At 41.5% G+C, this 19,028-nt stretch overlaps 1 protein-coding gene across 1 annotated transcript in view; it reads left to right on the top strand.

The window, feature by feature from the left end:
• Positions 1 to 8,379, top strand: part of LOC124615894 (DNA repair protein complementing XP-A cells) — a 36,484-nt gene extending 28,105 nt beyond the window's left edge. The window contains exon 6 of the mRNA XM_047144068.1: positions 7,560 to 8,379. Within this exon, the coding sequence (XP_047000024.1) occupies positions 7,560 to 7,720 (161 nt within the window). The 3' untranslated portion in view covers positions 7,721 to 8,379. The remainder of the gene's footprint in view (positions 1 to 7,559) is intronic.
• Positions 8,380 to 19,028: the final 10,649 nt, after the last annotated feature.

The following is a 19,028-nucleotide window of genomic DNA, read 5'->3' as shown; positions in this document are numbered from 1 at the left end:
ACTTATTTCAGGCTTTAGCCAGCTTTCTGTACCTATAACGATTTCAGCTTCTGTGCTTTCTATTAGCGCTTGAAGCTCAGGAACTTTCTCAGCACAACTACAACAATTTACAACTACTATTCCGACTGTTCCTTGATCCAAGCACGTCCTGTATTTGCCATGCACCCTTTGAGATTGCAGCCCACCCCGTACTTTCCCCAGGCCTTCTAACCTAAAAAACCGCCCAGTCCACGCCACACAGCCTCCGCTACCTGTGTAGCTGCCAGCTGAGTGTAGTGAACTCCTGACCTATTCAGCGGAACCCGAAACCCCACCACCCTATGGCGCAAGTCAAGGAATCTGCAGCCCAAGACGGTCGCAAAACCGTCTGAGCCTCTGATTCAGACCCTCCACCCAGCTCTGCACCAAAGGTCTGCAGTCGGTTCTGTCAATGATGCTGCAGATGGTGAGCTCTGCCTTCATCTCGTAAGCAAGACCGGCAGCCTTCACCAAATCAGATAGCCGCTGGAATCCAGAGAGAATTTCCTCAGATCCAAAGCGACACACGTCATTAGTGCCGACATGTGCCACCACCTGCAGCTGGCTGCACCCTGTGCTCTTCATGGCATCTGGAAGGACCCTTTCCACATCAGGAATGATTCCACCCAGAATGCACACGGAGTGCACACTGGATTTCTTCCTCTCCTTAGCTGCCATATCCCTAAGGGGCCCCATTATGCGCCTAACATTGGAGCTCCCAACTACCAATAAGCCCATCCTCTGCGATTGCCCGGACCTTGAAGGCTGAGAATCATCCTCTGAAACAGGGCAAGCAGCTGCATCTGGCTCAGCCAGAGACAGTACCTGAAACCTGTTTGTGAGACACACCGGGGAGGCTTTCTGATCAGCTTCCGGGGACGTCTTTCGCTGCCTGCCACACCTTGGAACGACCTCCCAATCAACCACAGGCGAGGGCTCAGTCCCACTGCGGGCAGCAACCGGGGCAACCACAGCGGCAGACCAATCTGGGGACAGACGGGATGAGGTTGACATCCCCGTGATACCCAAGTCCGTCTCCCCACAGTGGTGGCCATTGGCAACAGCCTCAAGCTGCACGACCAAAGTCAGCGCCGCCCGCAGCTGTGAGCGAAGGGATGCCAACTCAGCCCTCATCCGAACACAGCAATCGCAGTCCCTGTCCATTCTAATCGATGTTGAACAACAGTTACTGAAACACGAGTCCGTGCCTAGATAACGCAAGGGAAGCACGCAAAGAATGTATGAACTAACCTGTACAAATGCCTAACGACTGCGCTACAATCTGCCTGAATTTACGATTACAGTAACTAAAACTCGAAATTACACCTCCTATACAAAACTCACATGCAATTTAAGTAAGAATCTACGAAGTAAACACAGAAAAAAAGCTATATACGTATCTTTCTGCTCTGTCGATGTGCACCAACTGGGAGCTCAGGCCACACTGGTCTCTGAGAGCCTACTAGACAGACAGGTGCTATACAGTGCTATATTACACAATGAAATTTTGTTGATGCATACTTTGACTTGCTCCAAATCCCTGAAAGTTATCCTCCTTCATGGGACTGATGGAGTGCAAGAAAAGAATGAATCAAAATAGTAGGTAGTAACTAGTCATCCTGTAGTCAAAATTAAAAAATCAGTTTCATCTCCGAGAAAGGTTAAGCCTGACACTTTCTGGTGTGCGACATAGTCATCTTCTTGACAATCTCACAAAGGGTAGAATATAATTGGTGAAGACTGTGCAGGTTTTCTGGGCTTTATATGAGTTGGGTTGGCATAAATTTGGTACAATAGGGAACATGTTTGTGGGACGTTGTCTCCTGATCAAAGGACAGTGAATTGCAGCACTGTTATCTCTTGTTTTTACTTTGATAAATTTTCATATTTTATGTTGCTGAAGTCCTCTTTGGAAGCTCTTTCCATTGACACAGTAAAAAGTAGAGTGGAACTTCTACTTTATGTTCTCTGATTTTATGGTTTTCATGATTCTACACCATAAATTCATAGCCCCTGTGAAAACTCATAAAATCAATGCAAAAAATTCCCTGATTTTGTGTTTCTTCCTAGTAAGGTTTACTTTATTTTACATTCTTATGTGGTATCTTGCTTGACTTCATCCAGGTTTCTTCCTATTGATATCTGATGTGACTGTAAGAGTTATAAGTGGCACAAAAGACAGACAGTTCGCACCATAGGTAGTGGCAAAGCTAAGGGAATATTTTAGGTTATTGAGGAAAGTGGAGACGTGAGTGAGGCAAAGCTGACATAATCCACAATCGGTGTTGCCAATATAACTTGCAACATTTAGCTTCACCAGTGATGGTGCATCAAGTGTCTTTCACATTACTTTTTGTGGGAACTGACGTAATTGTGATGTGGTGGTGCTGTGAAGGCGACTAGGGTCAAGGCTACCGATTTTTTGATCGCTGTAGTGCCAAGTTGATGTTTATGGATGTGTTAGTGACAGGAGAATCTCAGTTGTAGCAAGAGCTCTTTAGGGGAATATGTTTCTGGTTGGACAACATATGATATATTTGTGACAAGGAAGAATATGAATGGTATTGCTCATCATTTCACTTGCAGCAATTTAAGCTGACAGCTTAGCTTCCTGCCTAACAACACACTCAGAAATCACCACGAATTCGGAAATAAACAGCGAAGTATTTGTGACAAGGAACAATATGAATTTTATTGGTGCTTGTTTTACTTGCAGCAATGTAAGCTGTTCTCTTAGGTTCCTGCCTAACCAAACACTCGGAAACCACCACACATTTGAAAATAAACAGGCAGGTATTTATTTCATCCTTTGTTCTCTAATCAGACAGAAATGTTAAATAACATCAAATGTTGCACAACTTATTGTATAACAATCATAACAAATTCCAGGCCGGACGGTGTGGCCTAGCGGTTCTAGGTGCTTCAGTCTGGAACCACGCGACCACTTTGGTCGCAGGTTCGAATCCTGTCTCGGCCATGGATGTGTGTGATGTCGTTAGGTTAGATAGGTTTAAGCAGTTCTAAGTTCTAGGGAACTGATGACCTCAGATGTTAAGTCCTATAGTGCTCAGAGCCATTTGAACAAATTCCGGAACATGATAACAACACTAAGTTAAAAAGTTTGTAGTAAGTTGCAAACCAAGAACCTCTAACTAAGCTAACTGTGACATTATCCATTACTTTACAGCTTACTAATCTGAATTTTGTATTGTGCATTAGTTATCGTAAAATCTCTGGAAGCCTTCCATTATTGATGCCTTATTAATTGATGTTTAATGATAAGTGTGACATATTTGTGGTATACTTTCCATGCACCATTGGTTTGAAACAGCATACTGCTAACAAATGTCACACTGTGAAGGAAATAAATAATTGAAATGCAAACAGTGGTCATCCCCAAGCACTTGCAAAATTTGATATTTTAAAGCCGAGTAGTGACGTTCACCACTGCAAAAAGTAGTGTGAAGACTACACGACCCAATTAAACTGCCACTGACTACGGAAGGAAAATCCACACCGCCACATGTTGGATTCTGATGCCTTTCACCGTATGTCACTGTTTTCAGTGTAATTCATCATATTCATCAATTTTTACTTTACACTTGTTTAGACATATAATTTGTGGTAGTAGCATGCCAGAAAATAGCTCAGTTACCTTGTACCCAGATACCAATTTCAATTTTTTGACGAGTTTTTACTTGGTGCTACTCATCTATGATTCATTTAAGCACTGATGAAATTTATTACCACAAATTATTGTATAAACATTACATTGTACATTTAATTTTCTTCACTTAGGCAGACTTTATATAATGTACTGGTGAGGGCTGCAATTTTTAATCACGTATGCCAATTACATATATTTTTGCTCATTTTTTGAGAGGTTTAACATTCTCCTCGATTCTGTATTTTCCTCAATTTTGCATTTTTTATGCTTGGACTGCACAGAAACATAAAATAGGGGTTTCACTGTAGTTCAGTACTAATAATAATAATAATAATAATAATGCAATGATATAATTTACGAACATTAAAAATTAGTCATGTACATCGGAAAATTTGCAACATTGTTCTCTTTAGTCCAATGAAAACTGCACCTTGATATATTCTGGATATATACTGTGTGGCATGTCCCAGCTGATTCACCCTGTAGAATGTTGTAACCAGTGCACAGAATATAATCTGTAATTACTACAATAATGATAACAGTACTACACTTAACAATGTGTGATATGTTCACAATCTATTTTTTTCCATCATTTTCAATTAAAATATCACCACAGAAGGTTATAAGTATAGTTGTTGTAGTAATATCTGAGAGTATATATAAAATTTCCATTTAGAACATTACACTATTGATGTATTAAATATTTTCCATTGGAAAATCCAGGATGGAATAATGGCAAAGTTACGAAAAGGTTAGATTGCTACTCACCGTATAGTGGAGATGTTGAGTCGCAGATAGGCACAACAAAAAGACTGTCAAACAACTACATTCATGACCACTTTCTCTGGCTGCCAAGGGCCAGGCTGAGAACAGCTGCTCATGATGGAAGAAGCAGTCTTAAGTGGTGTGGGTCAGGAGGAGACTGGGGTGTTGAGTTGGAGGGATAGCAGGGTACGGGTGTGATATGGTAAACTGTTGCTTGTGGGAGCCTGCACAGGGACAAGGTGGAGAGAGGCTAGGGCAGCTGAGTGCAGTCGAGAGGTTTGATGCAGGACGGGGAGGGGGGGGGGCAGAAAAAGGAGAGAAGCAAAAATGCTGTGGGTGCATTTTTGGAACAGAAGGCTGTGTAGACTGCAGTGGTATAGAGGGGACAGGGAAGGGGACAGTTGGGTGACGGACAATGACTAGCGAAGGTTGAGGCCAGGAGGGTTATGAGAACATAGGATGTGTTGCAGAGAGAGTTTCCACCTGATCAATTCAGAAATGCTTTTCTGAATTGCGCAGGTGGGAACTCTCCCTGCAATATATCCTACGTTCCTGTAACCCTCCTGGCCTCAACCTTCATTTTTCCACTGCAGTCTCCACAGCCCTCCGTTCCAACAACGCACCCACAGTATTTTTACTTCTCTCCTTTTCTTCCCCAGCCCCTACCGTCCCACACCCCTACCCTGCTGTCCCTCCCACTCACCACCCCAGCCTCCTCCTGACCCTCACCACCCAGAATGCTTCTCCAATCATGCGCAGCTGCTCTCACCCTGGCCTCGGCAGCCAGAAACTGTGTGTGTGTTTGTGTGTGTGTGGTTTTTTAGTTCGGAAGAAGGCTTTCTGGCAATATCTTACTTACTTGACAGTCTTTTCATGTGCCTATCTGTGACTCAACATCACCTCTTTATGGTAAGTAGCAATCTAAACTTTCATAGTATTGTCAAACATTTTTCTTTATTTCCTTGTGCACATGTGAGCACAGGCCAGTTTATGTAAAAAAATCCTGCACTGGCAAAACTTTCACAAACAGCTATGGAGGCAGTATGGCTCAATGTTTCAGCAGGGGACTTCCAACAACTTTTTGAGTCCATGTCACAATCAGTTGTTTCCTCCACAACAGGAAAATAGTGGAACACTTAGTTCAGAGTGTGGTAGAATCAAATACAGCTCCCTATCTGGTGTAGTAATTGGCCTCCACCCGAATCTGAATACCCTACCAAGCAATTAGAAAGAAAAAAAAAAGTTCACTAATGAAACAAAATCCGTATTGTGACATACCAGACACTTTCATGACAATAACTGACCAGTTGTAAGACTTAATGAAACTAAACAGCTTAACTCTTCATTATTATAAAAACCAAATGTTGCACAACTAAAAAAAACCATGCTGAAGATACACAAGTCCCAGAGACATCACATTGGCCAATTACTGAATGAAACTTTGTGTTTTTCTGTGATGGCCAGAGGAACAAGTAATTAATGGACTTAATATAGTAATAATTTGTTGAAAAAACTAACAGACCTGTCCTTTCATCTTTACATTAAAAAAATTATAGTTATTCTTGCTCCTTGCTCTCTTGAAAGATGATTAACTGAGAAAATATAAAAAAGGCAATAAAATATTTAAATGATGACTTGAACAATAAGAATATTAAGAGTAGTTGCTAACCAAAACTTGTGCAGAAGCCTCCGAAAGAAGACCAAGAATTTCTTCTACTCCATATTAGCTGATGTGATTTATAGCTAATAATAAAAATTACTTTAAAATAAACTGTGATATTTGTACCCACAATAAAAGTTATAAAAATAATTTTCATGTGGTCTATGCATTCCTGTTTAGTGTACAAAGTAGTGGTCTCAATTTTGCAGTAAAAATTTTTAGCATGTTGAACAGAGACACAAGACAGGAAACTGGAATCTTCAGGAATTACAAACTAAATTAGAAGTGTGTCTTACAAGCTGTGTTGATGTACTATTGTATTTTGTCTTTTTCTTCTTCTGTAGCACAAAGTGGTCCTTAATCTCACCCCCACTCTGCCTCGACACACATCCGTTTTTCTTTTCCTCCATTGCCAACTCTCCATCATGGTAAGATCAGCCTAAACACTGTCTGTCTGTCTTACTCTTGGATGCCCCCTTCTTTTGGGTGGAATATCATCTATTTTTCTTTGATGTCAGCTTTCCATCTTACTAAGGTCAGCTAAAACTTCTTTCATTATTCTCTTGGGAATCCTGTCATCTGCACCAAGTGCTTTAATCAAGATATCCTTTGAATAATGTAGCTATAAAAATATTCCTTATATAAGGTCATGTAATTGATGAATACATAATATTTCTAAATACCTGCCTCCCTCAGACCAATAGATCTTTTGCATAATATTTTATTAATGTGTTCTCTGATAGTTTCTGCTCTCATGTGTTATAGTCTACACATCTAACAGATATGTGACAACTGCTAACATAAGGGGAAAGTGCAATTTTAACTTTGATTTTATTATTATTATTATTATTGTAATTTGAGCATTTGATTTTTGCATTTGCTAATCTACCTACAATGGGCATGTTCTACGTAAATTTGTCATCCATATTGGGCTGTGATTTTGGTACTTTGACTGTTCATGATATGAAAGACAAAGTAAAACAACTATATCAGGGCTTACATCTGTATTTTTGGTTGGACCAGTGGAGAACAGGGTTGCTGTCTGCTACTTGGTAGTTGTCTACTTACACACACACACACATTGTGCATTGTGGGACTGCCATATTAGGTGTGCCAGAAGGAAATCTGGCTTTATCTTTTATATGACTTTTCAGTTAAGTAAGAATCCTGAGAAGGAATTGCCATTATTTATTGTGTTACTGTTTTCAATTATTACCATAATGCTGAAAAAAATGATCAATTTTAATCTTAGAAAATGCTAGGAGGTAATTTGATTTTTGAACAAAAGGAATTGTGAAATTTTTAAACCAGCCAACTTGCTTTTCTAATTACTTTGAAGATTACAACAGTTGTTTGTCAACAAAATGTCATCTCACATACTAATTTAACATATTATCTTAGTCACAGATGTTTTCTTGTCCATAAAAAAAGTCTTTTATTGCGTTTCAGCCCTGCGCATGGCTGTCCGCAGTAGCCTGTATGATCGGACTAAGTCAGCTACTCATACCCATGAGTTTGGTCCTGAAAAACCACTTCCTGATCAGGGAGAAGACACATACACTCGGAAATGTACTACTTGTGGTTATGAGGAAATATTTGAGAAAATGTGATCTTAATTCTGTCTGCTTACAGATGTGTGCACAAAGAGATTTTAAAATATGTTTTACCTGCGCCAAATATAGGAGTATGCAGATATTTCGTAATGAAATTTGTATTCTATGAAAGCCATTTATGATATATTGTCGAAAATGCTGTATATTAGAAAGAGGTGTCATCTGTCATATCATAGTAAGTATCATTCGATGAATTTGTACCAATCAATAAGTAACAACAATCCGTGTGTGTGTGTGAGAGAGAGAGATAGAGAGAGAGAGAGAGAGAGAGAGAGAGAGAGAGAGAGAGAGAGAGAGAGATATATGGGGGGGCGAGGGGGGGGGGGGGGCAGGCGGCAATCTGATTTCTGCATTTCCTTTTGTACCTGGGGCTCAGTATTTTTAGAAATAAATTGTAGTTGTAAATATAGGCTTATGAAATAAGCAGCTATGCTGGATTGAAATCCACCTTCTCGCATATATCAACATAAAAGAAAACTTTGTGTTGTTGATACGATAAAATATTTGTGTGTTATGAAAGTCATTGTATATCAATTTTTTATATCAGATACAAGAATACTTGAAATCAAGTTTTACAATGTGTTTTAAAGAACTCCCAGGAAATATAGTATCTGTATTTTTACTTGCAAATATAAATGTTTGTTTAAAAAATGAGAGATTGGAACTGCTTATTTCAGTTCCTAATGTACTTGTGTTCCCTTCTGTCTGTCAGTTCACATTCCGCTAGTTCCATTCTTCTTTATCCAATACACAGTACTATGTCTCCAGTAACTTAAAATAAATGGGATCTTCAGCCTTAATTTTCCAATGGATGCAGATGGTTTGGTTGATGGAGTAACATAATTGTGACATTGCATTGAGTGCTGTACAACACAATGTAGTGTATTGATATGCTCCCTATGATTCTTGCAATCAACTTTTATACAGTACTTACTTTTATAAATTATATCTTCAGTGAGGGGCACTCCAAATATATGTGCGTTAAAAGTATAAAGTCTGATGTATACACCACTGCATCCTTTCAAAACATGCTAAGATTTGGCAAAAGTCTGATCAGGACTGTTGGGTGAATGAGATGATGTTTTTCATTAGTATCAAAAGGATAATTCAATAGAATTTTTATAAAATTACAGGCAGAATTTCTTGCTAGTACTTACCTTCAGGAGGAAATTTGGAGTGCTGCCGATACAGATATAGTACATGAAATTGTCCTAGTTTTTGGAATTACTGCTTCCTTCCTTTGGGAGGAGAAGGGGCTAAGTTGAGGAACATTGAAAAGGAAGAGCAGGTCACTCATACCTCAGTCAGGATAAGAGGGGTCCAACTGTCATGATGACAAGGGGAGACAAAGATGAAGAGGTAAGATCAGATGTATCCAAGACCTCCTCCTTTCTCTGATACCTCTGCATTGGGGTCCTCTCATGCCGAGGTCTGAGTGATATGTTCTTGCTTTTTGACCTTCCCATTCCTATCCCTCTTTCTTAACAATTCCAAAAGCTTGGGATACTTTTATATTTGCTGACTGGTGGTACTAAAAATTTCACCACGTGGAAGGGTTATGGCTGTATGAAGACTCATGCATTGTCGTGGCAGAGCATGATCCCATGCACAACACATTTTGAATGTGTTTACTTTACGTATTTCAAAGCTTGAGCAAGCAAACTCCAAATACCAACATGAAGTTATTGTCCTGTCTTCATTTTTATGATGATGGTAATATGGACATTTGAAGAGTGGAAATGGAAAATGTTTAAAGTTGCCAAATCTGATACTTTTTATAAAAATGGAAAACGATGTATCTCTGTTTGTACACAACTGATCTGTATTAAAAAAAAATCCAAAACATTGAGAAGATATTCTGATGCCATACAATTGTATTGCTCCTCGCATTACTGCAGAGCACAGTGAGACAAATAAGAAAATAAATACCTTATTAAGAATAAGTGTCAATAAGAAAGCTTTTACACACTGCTTCTTGCGAACAAGAAAACTGCAACCAGCCACTGTTAATAATGCTGTTTATTTACACAAATAGCACTGTTCATGGTTTTGAACTACAGTTTAATCTTCAGAAAGCTGCTCACATTTATGTTACTTTTGTTGTTGGCTGTTTTTTTTCCCCCAGCAATGACAAATGTAACATAAATACGAAGTCTCAGAAATATCAGTTTTTGACAAAATAGAATGTAATATTCTAAGTGCCTTTAATACTAGGCACTAGTTTTACTAGTGATAATACAAATACAGCAATACAGCATTGAGTTTTTAACTTTTAGAAATGAGGCTATCAGTGCAATTGTGGCCTGACACATATTTTTGGAAAAAATGAGATATTCACACAGAACATCACTTTATGCCCTACCATTACATCCTACAATCTCCTAACATGTATTCAGACACCATGGACAAAGTGGCAGCGCCAGATGTTGTTTATGCACTGTGCAGTGCCATATGAAACAGGGAGCAATAGTGGCCTATGCCACATAGGCCACTATTGCGCCATGTATACATAGCGAGTAAGCCGGTGGGACAGCGTACCATACGTCATACAGCATGTGACGGCTGACGGAGGACACAGCTGCAGTATAGACTCCCAGTACTGTGGTCGACACACCGCTGAACATTCATTAGTGTGTGTGTGTGTGTACTACAGAACGACATGTGCAGTACCCCTGCTGACGATGTCGTTGAAGTCGAACTGTGAGATAAAAATGATGTTACGTTCCCTTGTTGGACTTACATGATTTGATATGGACACCGGTGCAGATAAGGAACATTTCCATTTCAGACCAATTTGGATTGGAGACTACTACCCATGCCTCAGACGTGGAATGTGCACCTGGTCAATTCAGCCAGCATGCAAGTGGTACAGCGGATGAGTTACGTGTCGTATTAGCAGAGCCCAATCTACCCGGTACATCGAAGGATACCACACTCATTACATCAACCACGGACGTATCGGAAGGGATTGTAGTACTGGTACCGTAATTACACCGCAACGAGGAAGAAACTGTGTCCAGAATGCACACCTGTGGGCACGGAACATTCAAAAAGAAAAGCAATCGAAAGGGAAGAATACGTTAACGTGAAGGGAAATGTAGTGCTAAAGAAATGTCCAACCCTCAGAGCGTGCGCGTGTCACAAGGAATGTGGTCGATATTCTTCACCTGAACACCAGCAACATCTACTTGACTCGTTCTGTGCTTTAGGTAGTTTCAAGTGGTAGTTGGCATACATTTTTGCTATGGTGAAGGTAGTCCCTACGGCACAGGTGTATTCCTACGGTACTACAGAGCCGCGACGAGTAACAACACGCCTACACCATTTCCAGAATGAAGAGGGAGTGGATGTGAAGGTGTGTAAAACGTTCTTTAAGAACATTTTGCAGATATCTTTCGCACAAAGTGCAGCACCAGACCCCACCCATCGATAAGTGAGGTGCATGCCCTGTTAAAAACAAAACACAAGTAACAAAGATGGTTGTGGTAGAGAACTTCATAAACGGTTCCAGCATATCACAGCCATTATGCACGAATGAATGAAACAGTGGATCTGAAGTATTTGTCACCAGACCTGGGCATGGGGAAGTTATACCATTTATATAAAGCTGAGCATGACAATCCGGTCTTGTGCTACATGTTTGGTCAGATATTTAATACAAGATTTAATCTGTCCTTTCATCCCCCTGTAAGTGATTCCTACCGTAAATGTAACTTCCATAACATCAAACATGCTGCAGATGACAGCACTGAAGAGAAGGGTAAATGAGAACGTGAAGAGAGTTACATCAACAAAAGGCCGAGTGCACGCGGACGGGAATGCATCACGATGCAGCAGAAGGGAGGCATCATGACAACGATACGAGTGTGATTACCTTCGATTTGATGATGACTTTACCGATACTTACGACAGGTATCAGTTACTATAATATACGACCAATGTACCAAGAAAGCTACCATGTATGTATGGAGTGAGGGCAAAGCATCCCAAGGACTGCAAGAAATTGGATCGTGTCTTATGCACTACATTAAACATAACATCCAAACAAAGCGACTGATTATGTACTCGGATCAATGCGGCAGGCAAAATCGGAATATAAAAATGCCCTTACTATGTCAATTCATGGTTCTGCATGCAGACTTCAGGTCAGAAGTAATCCACCAAAAATTCCTAGTCAGTGGGCATTCATACCAACCATGTAACCAGGACTTAGGTATCATCACGAAGAACAGGAAATTTCACCCAAACATATACACACTGGATGAATGTCATTATTGCTGCACGGAAACAACCAAACTACACTGCTATATCTTTGACAAGGAATGATTTCAGGTCCACAGTACGTTTAGAGAGAAACATACGTAAATGTAAAGTGTCAACACAAAATGCCGGGGTGCAATGGTTCCATATTCAGTGGCTTCAGTATAAAGCATCCTCTCCCCATATCATGTTTTATAAGTACTCCAATGAGCCAGATGTCCCGTTTGCCGTCATCAGTTTTGCTAAATGAGGGTCGAAAGAAATTGAGACTCTGGATGTACTATATCCCAATGGACACGCTATTAGCACACAGAAAAAGACTGATTTAATGAGAAAAAGACTGATTTAATGACCTTGCTTTCAATTCGTACCCCCGGTGTACCACGGTTATTACTGTAACTCGAAAACATCTGCACAGCCGTGTGGTGACACCATTCCTGTAAATGATGATACGGATGATGAACATTAACGCCTCATGTGTATCTTGTCCAATGTTTGACTACAGTGTGTAAAACAATCTAAAGCCTATCCCACACATTTCGTGTATTACGGCCAAGTGCGCCGAAACAATAGTGGCCTAACCCACACAAAAAGACGGTCTAAAAACACTTTGATGGTTAACTTCGTGTATAGCCGATTACCGGACACCATACCACATTATGTATACGCTGCAATCACTACATTACACATCAATTCTGCAAACATCTGTATCTCCCAGTGGCCATTCCCACAGACCAGTGTGCAGTGGGTTAGGTCACTATAACGCTGATAGCCTCAAATATGGTCAACAAAAACTACTTCTCACATCTTTTAAATTTTGGAACTCCTGAGAGAAGTACAGTTTGGCACAAGGACTGTGCACCATCCACAATGCATGTTTTAAATACTTTCTCCATGGTTTGTCACCTGAATCAAGCGATATGCAGCAGAGTACTGAGAACATAACAGCACTGAAAATGCAGTTTGTGAAAAAAATGGCATTTAGAACATTTTCCATTTCCTTTTGTATGCAGAGAATATACATACCATCCCCCTTCCCCCCCCCCCCCCCCCCCCCCCCAATTAGTGCTCTTTCCATTTTCACTTGATGACCCTCTTCTGCAAACACCCAAATGCATGATGGCTACTTTGTTTGGGAGTTGTATGGATACAAATGTGTTTCATCTACATTGAATGTTGCTTTTGACTGTCCAGAAACAAATTTTTCCTGTCATTTGTTGGCAGAGTTTAATTTACAGATTAATTTTAAGCCATTTCAAATAGAACTTGAAAGAAGACCCGCTAGCACCAGATGTAGACAGCAATGAGCTGAACACAAAATGAAACACACTGTGTATTATTTCCTTAAGGATCCAACTAGATTACCATGGCATCAACACGTAAAAGCCAATTAGCAGGCTCCATTCTATTTGTTTTGTTCTTTATAAGTATCTCTCACTGCACTGGCCTAGAGACAGAGATGTTGGCTTATTTGGTATATTTTCTCCTCCCTGTTATCTTATGGAATTAGACTCTAAGTCTATCATTCAGTACAAGAACGTTCCCAACAATACCAAAACAGTTACTAACAATACCACTTAACTTAAAGAATGATACACAGTACATACAAAAAACTGTAATATGTCACCATTAGCTAGCTTTTCTGAAATAAGTGAATCATGCATAAAAGGTTATTTAACTCTGAATGAAAACAACATACTAATTAATGCTCAGAATGGTTTCTGGAAAAGCAAATACTGTACACTGAGCCTTTGATCTGAGCAATCATGATCTGCTGCCAAGGAAATTATACAAATATAGTAGACATCGAGATGCCTACAGCTTGTTTGATTTGTATCTGCAGGCAGGCAACAGGTGGTACAAATACGTAATGAAAATAAAAATTACTTTTCGAGATATAGGAATCAGTTGTGAAATTCCTTACAGTTCTATGTTAGGTCCTTGGTTATTCTTTATTTTTATAATTGATTTACAATACCACACGCCAGCAGATAAGCCTGTGTTTTTCTGAGATGGCACTTGCATTTTGTTAAAGGACACTTAAAGCTGATTTGCAGCAGGAGGTCTCTCTGAGAACAACTGAACCTATAATTTCATTTAGAGACAATTGCATTGTGATACATGAAAAGAAAATGGTATATAAGAGCTTTATAAATGTATGAACAAAAGCCAGAAATATCAACCTAGAATCGGGGATCTGTATTATTGAACAAACCCCCTACACAAAGTTTCTAGGAGTTTGGTTGGATGATCATTTAAGAAACATGTTGAACTACTGACAAAAGATCGAGTACATACTGCACTGTTTTAAGAATGCTTAGCGACTACTGTACAATTGAATCAGTAATTATATGCTTAATGTGCAAATGTATGTAGCCCCTTGTTGTAGGATGTGATGTTCCAGGTATGAAATTTTTGCAACCCATCATTTAGAATTTAAAAATAAGGAGATAGGAATATGAAAGGGGTTACCGAATATGAAAGGTGTTACCAAGATGGAATCATGCAGGAATATTTTAAAAATGTTTTCTCTTGCAAGACTATATGCCGCCGGCTGTTAAAACTGCAAGAGCAGGAAGGATATCATAGTAGAAAGAAAAAAAGATTAAATTTGTTGGTGATTTGTGAGAACACATGTTGTGAAATTTTGTACACAGAACTGCCGCCTCTAGCAGTAAGAACAGCTCTAACCCAGTTGGGCATTACATGGAGTCTGAGTAACAAATATTTTTGAAAGTAACACACAGAAATTTAGAATAAATGAGTAAAAATCAGGACACACTAGAACAACCATAAATATTGGCTTAATAATAATCAATTTTCACATAATCTATCATACAACTCATGAGAGGTCAACAGCAGTTTTGAAATACATTTTGGATGTAAATATGAGCAAAAAACCCACAAATTTTGCACGGAACGAAGGAACATTAAGGTTAAACATCCCATTGACAATGAGGTCTGATGGTTTCAGGACGGGGAAGCAAATCAGCCATACCCTTTCAAAGGAACTGTGGTAACCCACTGGGCTTCCACCTAGACTTTGGGCATCAAACACGCTCAGTGCCACACAGGAGTAGTATTCACAAATCAGAAAAGGGGCCACCATGACCTTCTTTGTGCTGAAGAAATTTCTTTTATTCCTATACAAAACAAAGTTTCATCTCATAACTGATCATAAGCTATTGATCTCCCTCTTTGGCCTGGCAGCAAAGTTACCCAAGAAGACTGCCAACCATCGCCAGCACTGGGCACTCTTTCCTCAGGATGTTCAATTATTAAATTCATTTCCACAATACTACTCAATGTGCCAACGCAGATATCCTGCTCCATCTCCAATGGGCCCCGAACCAGAGTTTGACCATATGAGATCGTGTGCTTCCAATTGGATGAAGCAGCTCATCAGATGGTAGACACTTTTCCCATCACCAGGGATTGTGTGACTGCGGCCATAGCAAGCACATACAACAGGTACGGCAGTACATACAACAGGGCCGGCCAGGACGCATTCCCACTTGGGACTCAAACTCATTCTGGTATTACTTCCATTTCTGCCACCAGCTGGTGGACAGAGTTATTCTACTAACCAAGAATCAATGGTCTCACAGATAGTCTCCTGGAATCTCTGTATCAGAGAATCTTAAGGCCCTTGCACCAAGGTCACTTGGGCATCTTTGAACTAAACTGCAAACCATGTGTACTGGCTAGGCATAGACCAACAGGTCGAGCATCTTGTTTGCAACTGTCATCGCTGCGGACAACAGCAAGTAGCTCCCCTGGCCGATGCCCTCAAGATCACGCAGACTTTGCAGGCCTCTCACTGGATGCTACCTGGCTGATTGTCCTTGATGCGTATCCCCACTTTCCGTACGTAGTCAACTGTCAGTCTACACTGTGAGTTTACAGTTGCAGTGCTCAGCAGAATTTTTGCTATTGGAGGTATTAATCTTGCTGGTGTTGGATAATGCACCACAATTTTGCTCCCAGGTTTTTGGCGAGTTCTGCCACAGAAATGGCATTCAACACATGCTGTCTCCACCTTTCCACTCCCAATCAAAAAATGAGAAGTGTCCTGCAGAAGTCCTCCATGGCTGTCAACCCGCACTCTCCTCCATCTCATGCTGCCAACGCCTGTGGGGTGGTCTGCGGGGTTGTCTCCCTGCTTCTGACCAGGTATGGGGGTGGGGCTTTGGACGTTACAACATGTGGATTCTGGCGGTCCTCCAGCAGCAGGGATGCCTCATGTTCACTCTGGCCACAGGGGTCTGCACAATGACACGCCATCAAAATCAGCTCCACCTATGTTGAGGAACCCAGTCGCTGCCCTCTGGCAGACATGCATCATGGTGAATTCTGCCATTCGTTTCACTTCTATTGGACCCTCTGCTATCTGCCCTCCTGCTCCTGAGCTGTTCCTGCCCTCAGGTTCTCAGCCCAAGTCACCCATCCTGGCCATGCCCTCATCTCCCTTTGTTTAGGGGCAGCCCATGACAGATCAGGTATCGGATGAAGATCAGGCTGTGGTACCAGCCCTGTCCCCGTACTGCAGTCCCCTACTCTTCTGTGTGTGGTCTCAACAAGGACAAGGTGTGGCCTCCGCTATCAGCGTCAGAGCCAGAAAGACTCCTACTGTGCCGCCAGTCCGTGTCAGCTGGACGCTGATAAAACAGGAGGGGCCGTCCAACATTTCCGAAGACATTGGCCTGGTTTGGAATGCTGCCTGTGCAGGGATCAACTCACCGAGAAGCAGGTTCCCACTTCGCCATGGAAGAAGGGATGTGGTAGAACTAGATGCATGGCACTGGCCAAAATGTCTGATGTTGGCCGTCATTGCACGAATGGCAAATATGAAGCGACAGCTACTGCAAAGTGTGGTCATCAGGGGAAGACACCGTGGCTGAGCGATCATGTACAATGGCTAAGCAGGCACCTCTCAGCACCATCTGTGACATGCCAACTGAGTAAGCAATTGCTGTCAGTGATAGCCCTCAGTCTGCTCTCAATCATCACACTACAGCTGTACTGTACCTGTCTTGCCACATGGATACACAATACAGTGTATCCACTGTGGACCACTGCCCCGTGATATCGTTAAATACTCTTGTTCTGGAGGTCATCTCGTGTTTTTTCTATGTTGTGAGTTACAACAGGAACCATCCTAGAATTTGCGTGAAGCAATTTAGGGAAACCATGAAAAACCTAAATCTGGATGGTCAGACACACATTTGAACCATTGTCCTCCAAGATGCAAATCCAATGTGCTAACCACCACACCGTCTATTTTGCACTGAAGGTGATGGTACAGACTCACTGGAACTTTAGTACTTCTTACTAGTGGGTATTTGCTCTAGTAGTTCACTTTCATCAAATATCAAACTGCAGAAGCCATACAAGTGAGGCTAACAAATTTGGGGGACTGGGTTGTTTTTGGGGGAGGAGACCAGACAGCGAAGTCATCAGTCTCATCGGATTAGGGAAGGACAGGGATGGAAGTTGGCCGTGCCCTTTCAAAGGAACCATCCCGGCATTTGCCTGGAGCAATTTAGGGAAATCACAGGAAACTAGAGTGCTAACCACTGTGCCGCCTCGCTCAGTAACAAATTTGGGTTTTATTAATATCAGAACTTTTACTATGTAGGAAAAGATGGATTGTTATTTACTGTAAAGAATACATGTTAAGTTGCAGACAGGCATAATTAAAAAACACTTACATGAAGCTTTAGGCCGCAGCCTTCATCACAAAAAAAAAAAAAAAAAAAAAAAAAAAAAAAAAAAAAAAAAATACACACCATTCATGTACACAAGCAACCACACCTCTCTCATGAATAACTGCCAACTCCAGCAGCTCAGAACCGAATGCAACTATCATGTGGGATGCAAGCAGCAATCTGGAGGGGTAGGGAAGGGGAAGCAATAGCATATGGGTGGAGGGAGAGAGGAACACTGGCAGAGTGTGCAGGGTCATCAGGAGGTTGTGTGGCAGGGAGGTGGGTAAAAAAGAAGTGAAAAAGGAAGATTGGGAAAAGATGGGCAAGTGCGTTGTTAGAGGGTGGTAAAGAAAGAGGGTGGGAGATGAGAATGGGGAGGAGATGATAGGACAGAGAGGGGGGGGGGGGGGGAACTGTTGAGTCGAGGGTGTAGGGTCAGTGAGTTACCGTAGGTTAAGGCCGGTATAATTATGGAAACAGAGAATGTGAGTGAAAGGATAACTTCCATCTGTACAATGCAGAAAAGCTGATGGTGGAGGGGAGGATCCAGATGGCTCCGGGGAGGGAAGTAGCCATTGAAATAAAGCATGTTATGTTCAGCTGTATGGTGTGCCACAGGGTGGTCTCCTTTGCTCTTGGCCACTGTTTGGCAGTGGCCTTTCATCCTAGTGGATAGCTGGTTGGTGGTAATACCAAAACAAAAAGGTGTGCAATGATTGCAGCAGAGCTGGCAAATGGCATGGCTGCTTTCACAGGTGGCCTGCCCCTGATGCGGTAGAATAAGCCCATGACAGGACTGGAATACAAAGAGCTGGATGGGTGGATTGGGCTGGTCTTGCACCCTGACCTTCCGCAGGGATATGATTCTTGTGGCAAGCAGTTGGGATTGGAAATGGCATATGGATGGACTAGTATGCTTTGGAGATTGGATGGGTGACAGAACAAAACTGTAGGAGGGGTGAGAAGGAATTTGGGTTGGATGTCCCTCATTTCAGGGCATGACAGGTAATCAAAGCCCTGGTGAAGGATGTGGTTCAGTTGTTCCAGTCCGGGATGGTACTGGGTGATGAAGGGGGCACTGCTTTGTGGCTGGTTCTTGGGGTGGTGGGGGGAATGGCACGGAAGATCTGTAAGATCTGTTTGTAGACTTTTAGTGCCTGTGAAAGCCTTGGCGAGACCCTCAGCATACTGGGCATGGTAGTTCTTATCACTGCAGACACATCATCCCTGGGTGGTAAGGCTGTATGGGAATGATTTTTTTTGTGTGAAATGGACGACAGCCACTGAAATAGAGATACTATTGGTGGCTGGTGGGTTTAATGTGGACAGAGGTGCAG

The sequence above is a fragment of the Schistocerca americana genome, chromosome 5 (genome assembly GCF_021461395.2).
Source record: "Schistocerca americana isolate TAMUIC-IGC-003095 chromosome 5, iqSchAmer2.1, whole genome shotgun sequence".
Taxonomy (NCBI): Eukaryota; Metazoa; Arthropoda; class Insecta; order Orthoptera; family Acrididae; genus Schistocerca; species Schistocerca americana.
This window is presented reverse-complemented; position numbering and strand designations above follow the sequence as displayed.